The sequence below is a fragment of the Myripristis murdjan genome, chromosome 6 (genome assembly GCF_902150065.1).
Source record: "Myripristis murdjan chromosome 6, fMyrMur1.1, whole genome shotgun sequence".
Classification (NCBI taxonomy): domain Eukaryota; kingdom Metazoa; phylum Chordata; class Actinopteri; order Holocentriformes; family Holocentridae; genus Myripristis; species Myripristis murdjan.
This window is the reverse complement of record NC_043985.1, coordinates 8,732,448-8,741,186: the sequence shown is the minus strand read 5'-3', so window position 1 is coordinate 8,741,186 and position 8,739 is coordinate 8,732,448. Positions and strand designations below refer to the sequence as shown.

General features: G+C 42.5%; 1 protein-coding gene across 1 annotated transcript; it reads left to right on the top strand.

Moving 5' to 3' along the window:
- The first annotated feature begins 464 nt into the window (after positions 1-464).
- polr2c (RNA polymerase II subunit C) lies at positions 465-7,480 on the top strand. Its single transcript, XM_030054628.1, has 9 exons — positions 465-633; positions 1,108-1,157; positions 1,456-1,524; positions 1,633-1,685; positions 1,918-2,046; positions 3,322-3,373; positions 3,667-3,835; positions 3,953-4,027; positions 6,984-7,480. The coding sequence occupies exons 1-9, from the start codon at positions 548-550 to the stop codon at positions 7,126-7,128; spliced, it is 828 nt and encodes a 275-aa protein (XP_029910488.1). The 5' UTR covers positions 465-547; the 3' UTR covers positions 7,129-7,480.
- Positions 7,481-8,739: the final 1,259 nt, after the last annotated feature.

Below are 8,739 nucleotides of genomic sequence, written 5' to 3'. Positions count from 1 at the left end.
AGGGATGAGGATGCCAAGGGAAGCCAGATGTACTGGAGCAGCCAGGGACCTGAGCCACACAACCACCAACACCATGAAGACCTGGGTCTATAAAAGACAGAGCACACACTCGAAAAAACACACTGATAAAAAGCAAACTAAAATAAAACATTAAAAAACTAAAATAAAACTAGCAAAATTCAAATTCAAACTGAAACTGGATTGAAATGAAAACAAAAATTAATAACGAAATAAAAATAAATAAATAATGCATGATCCAAAACAATAAAAGCTGTTTTGAAGCTCCATCTGCGGCTTAACATTTTTCAGGACTCGGGGCTTTTATTTTTGAAACTCTTGTAGCTGTGAAAGTGTAACCCGGATGTTAAATAAAGTCCCGCCTTCTGTAGCAGAATGACCAATGACTGACCATGCGACTGACGGCGAAGACATTTTCTGACCAATCAGCGGCCGGTAAATATTGTCAAACGCCATCGGAGCCTGAGAAGCGGCAGAGGCGTGAGAGCGACGACACGACGGAGGATTTCTCACTCATTCGTCTTCAAACATGCCGTACGCCAACCAGCCGACGGTGAAAATCACAGAACTGACAGACGAAAATGTGAAGTTTGTCATTGAAAACACTGATTTGGCGTGAGTACCCCCTCACCTGTGTGTGTTCGGCTATCAGCGGCTTTGTTGGCTAGCTGGAGAGAGAGAGAGCAGCCATTAGCCTCCTCGCTATCAAAACACGGCGATGTGCTGAAGATACAGAGGAATAAACTGCAATAGCGAGGTTTTAAAGCCTAAAAAGTCAGTGTGTGTCAGTGAAGTCAAGCTAAATGTATTATGTGGAGTGATTGAGAAAGGTTTTGCCTTACGGTGTCAGGGTTTAGAAATGTTTTCCTGTCGGTCTCCGCACAGGATACTTGTAGTTTCCCCCTCGGGGTTTAAGATGGTATTGAGTTAAAACTAGAAGTAGGTAAAGGTCGAAAACAGTGTTTAGTATGCTGAAAGTCACGTTCACTTATAATCTCCGATAAATTTAACGATAATCAATAGTCAGTAAAGTCCGCTCTCTGTTTGAGTGAAACTGGCCTCATCCGGATGATCTTGTGTCTTTTCCAGGGTCGCAAACTCCATCCGCCGGGTCTTCATGTCGGAGGTTGCCACCATAGGTAAGTCACACCTGGCCTGAGGTAGTTTCCCACTCACCACACGGTGAAATATGCGACCTGTAGCACTTAAACATCAGTGAGTAAGCACCACATGGATTTGAAAGCAGCATGTCTATATTAAACTGATATCAGCTGCAGGTTATTAGGAGCATACATCACTCAGAGTCTCTCTACAGTAAACAACATAGAAAAGAGAGACAATATTATGTTTAAAAGGGCACACACATACACACACATTGTTCTCGCAGGAGCTGCAGTATGAAAACTAATGACTTCACCTGCATTATCTCTCCTCTAGCTATTGACTGGATTCAGATTGATGCCAATTCGTCTGTGCTTCACGATGAGTTCATCGCCCACAGAATTGGTTTGTACCAAGATAGTTTTTGTGGTGGAGCTGTGATCCAGCTTACTGATACTGGTGTGATGCGTCTGAAGGCTGCTGTAGTGATGTGAGTGTGTCCTGTGCTCTCAGGTCTCATCCCGCTAACCAGCGATGACATTGTGGACAAAATGCAGTATTCAAGGGCAAGTATACTGTCACCTCAGTTTAAATTAGGCCCCCACTGTTTAAACTTGTGTTTTCAATGTACAACGTACTCCTATAAAGCACGTTATAATTTCTGCTATTAGATATGTGTCAGATAAATATTATTATTCTTATTGAAAAGGATTCACGCATTTGTGTGCAGTTTGCTCCTGGGAGTTTTAACCTAATCTAACTACTGCCGCCTCCATCTTCTCCCAATTCTGCCTGCAGGATTGCACCTGTGATGATTTCTGTCCGGAGTGTTCTGTCGAGCTGACTCTGGACGTCCGGTGCACAGAGGACCAGACACGTCACGTCACCTCACGGGACCTCTTGTCCAACAACCCCAGAGTCATCCCAGTGAGTCCTTCCCAGTTTGTCCAAGATCTTAAAAGGGATTCAGGCCCTGCTGGCTCTGTGTGGGATATGGATGCTGTTATGAAAAGATGAATGGGTTTTAATTCTTCAGTTCTCCGCCAGTTTACATTCATGAAATACTTCCTTTAAAACAATGTACAACTTTCCAACTGGACAACTTTTCAGGCTTAATTGACTGATACTGTGACACCTCAGAAATAAAAGAAGTGCAAAATGAAGCCAGGCCAAATGGCAGATGATCCGCCTGAACTCTTATCAGTTAGATAGCGGCAGGATATGACATCACTGTGTTTACTGCCAAGCTGATAGAGGAGACAAGCACAGTGGGCGTGATAGCTCCTTATTATGGAAACTTTAGTCAACTCCAGTTCACTTTGTAAATCTGACTGACCCATCGTCCTCTGCTTTCCATCTGCATGTTAAAAAAAAAAAAAAAAAAATTAGGCAGTTGATGCATAATTGTTATCTTTATTGGTCACTAATATGCAATTGTCTACACTTATTTTATTTTCCGTCCTGCGGCGTCTCATCACCAGCCAGGCCAGACTTAGGAGACTTCAGTGTCTTGCAGGACTCACTCATTCAGTGTTGTAATGTGCAAACCTGCATTGTTGCCTCATCCTAAATTATGCACACTGTTTTGATGCAAGAGGGTATTCGGTAGCTCAGTAGTTTGGCAAATTAGATGTCCTGCAGAGTTTGCTCATGTAATGAATGTGCTTCTACCCTAAGACAAGCCCTTATTGCCAACATAGGCCTAAGTGCCAAAGATTTGCAGCCAATCACCATTCGTAGAGAACGCAAAGTGCTGCAAGATTGCTTTAACTATAATTTATTTTGGCATTTTTAAATCTCTGCATGCAGCAGATATCTATTTAGACTGGAGCTGGGTATTGGTAAGGACTTCACAATACAGCATCTATGTATGGAGTCTCAAGTACAACCTACTGCATAATACCTGTGTAGACTAATAAAATATACAGAATATTACTGTATATGTTAAATCAGGTTCCTCCTTATCCAGACAGAAATGCCTAAAATAAGCAGTAAGGGAAAAGAAACTGAGGGTAAGCTGCACAGACTGTTTTAATAATGCCACCAAAGTAGCCACCCCAGGTGTGTGTATATATATACAGAATATTCAGAGGGTTGCTATCAGTGGGAAACTGGACACGCATGCTTACTAGGCACAATCGTTTTTTCCTCATTATTTTTTTCTACAGAAAAAACTGAGCTTGTTCTCTCTGTCTGTCCCAGGTGACCTCCAGGAGTCGAGACAACGATCCCAATGATTATGTTGAACAGGATGGTAAGCTGAGTGCCCTCACAGGGTGCGTTGGACCGCTCCACATGAATTCCTTCCAGTTGTAGATTCAGAGGAAGTGTTTACATCATGGCCTTGAATCTGACTATTTTATTATCCCAGTGGATACCAGAATATAAGGCTACATGTGTGTACAGCTCTTGTCTCCTCCTCAGCCAACTCGTTTTCCATTGTCACCTTTTTCTTAGTTTATCTCGTTTTTTTTTTTTTTTGTTGTTTTTTTTTGCTCTCGCTGTTCCTCCTCTCTGTCTCTCTGTCTTTCACCAACCTACTCTCAGACATTTTGGTGGTGAAGCTGCGTAAGGGTCAGGAGCTGCGGCTGAGGGCCTACGCCAAGAAGGGCTTTGGCAAGGAGCACGCAAAGTGGAACCCGACGGCGGGGGTGTCCTTCGAGTACGACCCCGACAATGCGCTGAGGCATACGGTGTACCCGCGACCCGAGGAGTGGTAGGTTCCATTTTAACTCCACTTTAACTCAGTGTCTCTTACAGAACAGCGAGCCTTGAATTGTTACACACAGTGCCTCATAACGTTGCTTCAGAGCATATCCTCTCCAATTCCCAGGCCAAAGAGCGAATACTCTGAGATTGAGGAGGACGAGGTCCAGGCTCCTTACGACCCCAATGGAAAACCAGAACGGTGAGGAACCAGTCTGCCAAAAACCTGTGTAGAAATGAATCACACTGAGGGGTTTGCAAATATATGTTAGGATAATCAGTCAAATAAATGTGAGAGAAACTGCATAAAATCAGGCAACATTTTATTTGAAGTGGTTCTAATAAGATATATGAATACTGCCAGTACATTATGATTTGATGATAATCAGTATAGTTAGAGCATGCTGTACACATTGTAAAAATTAGTTAGGTGCTTGCTTGACCCCAGCCCTTGCGATGTGTAACTGTCACCACTAGGAGGCTCCAGTAGGTTAGATCTGAAAAAGAAATCAAGTGTCCAACCCAGGGTTCGTACGGGTGCTTGAAAACCTTGAAAATGCTTGGATTTTAATGTTATGTTTTCAAGGTTTGAAAAATGCTTGAATTTTGGGTAACGTGCTTGTAAATGCTTGAATGCTTGAAATTGTTACCATATTTCTGGTCTGACTAAATGGACCACTTATTAAATGGAGAGAAATAAAATAAGTCGGATTAAAAATGACGCCTTCACAGCTCACGCTCTGATGGGTTTCACAAGAGCTGGATTGATTGTCATGTGTCACGCCCCCAACAAGAGGACAGTGCAGCAGCATGCGACCAACGTGCCGGGAGGTTGCCGTTTTAATGAACGTTGGCTGGATAATGAAAAGTAGAAACAGTGGATAAAACATGGACCAAATCCACGTGTAGCATGCTGCAAAATATGAAAAAAGAAGCTTCAACTTTTCGCTATGGGAGAGTCAGCACTCTCGAGTCATATGAAAAGTAAGTCACAGAGATGACTAGCCCTACATGTGTGATTTGTTGGCTAACCAGTGGTGTAGTCTACGTGATACGCAGGTATACTGCGTATACCCACTAGAAAAGGTCCCGCATTTCCGTATAACCACTTAAAAATGCGCAAAGATACGTATCAGTATGTTTTTTTTGACATAACGTTCACTTTCCCGTTCATAAAGTCGCCTTCTCTGTGTTACGAAGCGGCTCTTTTTGACCATATTTCGGGGGACACTACAGCTGGAGTTAAAGTTAATGTTTCAGAAAGGGAGCCTGTGTGTGTGTGTGTGTGTGTGTGTGTGTGTGTGTGTGTGTGTGTGTGTGTGTGTGTGTTTTAACCCACTAGAATAAACTAGACTACACCACTGTGGCAACCATTAGCTGCATGCTAGACCTAAATGTAGAAGCACTATGTGATGTGTCTGAATGGCAGTGTCAATTAGTGACAATTATTAAGGGCTAAGTTAAGAACAAAGCCTGCGTTTCTCAACAGTAAACTGCAGGAACTTCCCACAACTTAGAATTGAAGCACAGCTGATGTTAGCCCATAAGATGATAGACATAAGAGTAGACACCGCTTGGCTACTGGAGCGCAAGACGTATTCCAAAGCAGCAAGCTCTCTCTCTCTCTCTCTCTCTCTCTCTCTCTCTCTCTCTCTCTCTCTCTCTCTCTCTCTCTCTCTCTCTCTCTCTCTCTCTCTCTCTCTCTCTCTCTCTCTCTCTCTCTCTATTTTTATGCTATCTATCTATGAACCATATTGATACAGTATATTAATAATATATATGAATTATATGGACATATTTATTATCATTATTATTATTATTATATAATATTCTTAGATGGTTTTCTTGTTCATTTAATGTAATCTATTTTTTTTAATCTTATTTTACTTATGCAATTGTTATGTCAATTTTGAATTTTCCCTTAGGGGGATCTACCTATACCCTACATCTACTGTATACATATTTTTTCCTTCTGTTTTTTCCTTCTGTTTTTTTTTTTTTTTTTCTGTTTTTTAATACTGCATATATTTTCTTTCTGATTTTTAATACTGCATACCTGTATTTCCTGTATGCAGTATTAAAAAAAACAGAAGGATATATATATACCAGATTTCTCCTTTAATGGTACTGGAAAACCTGAAAAAATTGACCTTGAAAGTCCTTGAAAAGTGCTTGAATTTGACCATGAAAAAAGTGTACGAACCCTGCCAACCAACCAAAACCAAATTTGGGGCTCGAATACGTCACGTGATAACTGTTGCTTAAGACATGATATTGCAGTGACCGTTTGAGTTCCTATCCACATAGTGCCACCAGTTTGCATGAAGGCTGGAAAAGAGCATTGACAGTGACTCCCCAACATACGAGTGTCGCTGTGCATCCTTCAAAACATTTTTTCAGCTCACAAAGACTGAAAAAATGGTGTTATCTACAGGGCCTGGTCTACTTCATTTTCGAATACAGTCCAGATAATATCATAGCGACAGTTTGAGTTCCTGTCCATATAGTCCTGTTTGCTGCTCCCTAAAAGTGTAATAGATTCTCAAACTATGACCTGTCAGCTGGCTCCTTCCCTCTCGTGAGAACTTCACCTGGATTGTTCTTCTCCAAAATGAAGTGGATCTGCAGATAGCACCATCTTGAGCAGCCCTGTAAGCTGAAAAAAATGTTTTGAAGGATGCACAGCAACACTCGTTTGTTGGGGAGTCCTTGTAGACGCTCTTTGCCAGGCCTTCTGTTTGCTAACTGCTGGAACTACTTTGTTTTGGCATCACTGCACAGTGGCTTCACCTCCCAGGGGTGTAAACAAAAAGTGAGGGGAGCCCGAAAGCAAAGTATTGCTGCCAGTTAGCAAGTGAGGGGCTGGAAAAGAGCGTAGATAATGAATCCTGAACAAATTTGTCATGCATTCTACAAATTGGAGCTTGAAATCTTGTTTGCCAGGCAAAACTAGGAGGATCTAGTACACTCGTATGGAGCAGCAAATGTGATAACTATCACTTTAAACTGAATTTCATTTTCTGATTCCATAGTCTGCCATATTACATTGCTAGAATAGTGTATCTCTGCTTCCAATGGGCTTATGATGTGCTTGCAACACAATGTGCTTCAAATCAATTTACGCAACATTAAATCAGTGCTCACCTTTCCTCGGGCAGGTTCTTTTACAACGTGGAGTCCTGTGGCTCCCTGCGACCGGAGACCATCGTCATGTCGGCGCTGGCCGTCCTGAAGAAGAAGCTGAGCGACCTGCAGACCCAGCTGAGCCACGAGATCCAGAGCGACGTCCTCACCATCAACTGATCTGAGAACACCCGTCAAGACACATTTTGCTAAACAGAGACACTGTGATGTGAATCAGATCCTCCAGCAGTACCAGTCCTGGCTCTACGAGTGCTGACTCAGCATCACTGACCTGGAAAATTAGTCAGTTGGTCTGATAATTGTAAAAATGTTAATGGAGTAACTACATGTGAAAGATTATTTGTCATTATGGCCACATGGTGGCCTCTGTTGTTTTGCCCTTCATCTCGGTTTTGGTGTAGGGCTGTTATCTCAAACCGTTTCATTTTGCTCTCAGTTGAACACTTACTGTTGGATTATTATGTAGGAAATTTTTTGCTTTGCTTTTATGATAAAGTTTTCCAAAAAGTCAGTGTACTTTTATTGACTCCCTTTAATTACACATTTTTGCACAGGACTCATTTTGATTTAGTTTTTGAGAGTGTGTTTTGTGGGAGAAAACATGAGCTGTAGAGTTTTTTTCTGAACAGTGAATGAGTCAGAAGGTATGGCTGTATTTTCAGGTGCAGAACAATATGGCACATCTGTCATCTAATAAATACAATGAAATGGCAACTAGGAGGAGGAAGTGGCTTGTACGCTCTGCAAAAGACCTTCCCCTCAAGGCTTCATCATGCTTTGCATGCATTTTCCTCCCATCCACAGCCACAGAGGGGGGGCTGGCAAGCTGGACGGAGACTGCCGGAGCATCACCGGAAGTGAAGAGATTGTTTTCTCTAAACAAAGCATGACAGATAGCAAACGCAACACACCAAAAAATCAAGTAAAATCACTAGTATCATCTTACTAGTTGATGAAATGGATGCATCACAATAAGAATGAGCTGCTGTAGTTCCACCCTCTAATATAGACCTCAATACAACGGCTACTGAGAATCTTCTTCAGTATCATGGGCTTTTAATTTGAAAAGTAGGACGAGAAGCTCCACTTATAGAATCGAAGGGTTTTGATGCTGATCCCACAGCATCTTTAAGGTGACTGACCCAGCAGGGGGCTGGAGTCGCACCTCTCCATGGCTGCGGGAGGCATGCGAGCTGTCCGCCGGAAGTGTGATGTGACGGGACGCCCTCACCGGAGGCTGACGCTCCTCTGCGGGATGGAAAAGGTGCGTTTCTCTGAGATTTTATCCTCTGGAAACGGATCGCCAGCATATATTCAAAAATGTAGTCATTTACGGATTCCTCGCCTGTCAGCAAACACCACGTAACGGGTAAAATGTTGTAAGACCAGATCTGAGTCCATAGGTGGCGCTCCTTAATTCGGCGGACATATAATACCTTAAGCTCAACCTCACTGCCAAAAAATCTAAACTTTTACAGTGATCTCGCCACCGCGCACCGTCCACTGTGGTGGGGGGATGTCGCGAGAGTAATGGGGATCAATTATACAACTTGGCATCATATTTAACACAAACCTGCTCGGTGGGAAGCATGGATGCTGATATACAGGAGAGACCTTGTCTTCAAATACAGGCAACATCAAACCAGCATGTCTGTTTTTCAGTGGCAGTCTGGTGTGACTTTGTCCTTAACCAAGACCCCATATGCATGAAAATAAACATCCAACATGTCATGTGTGTGTGTGTGTGTGTGTGTGTGTGTGTGTGTGTGT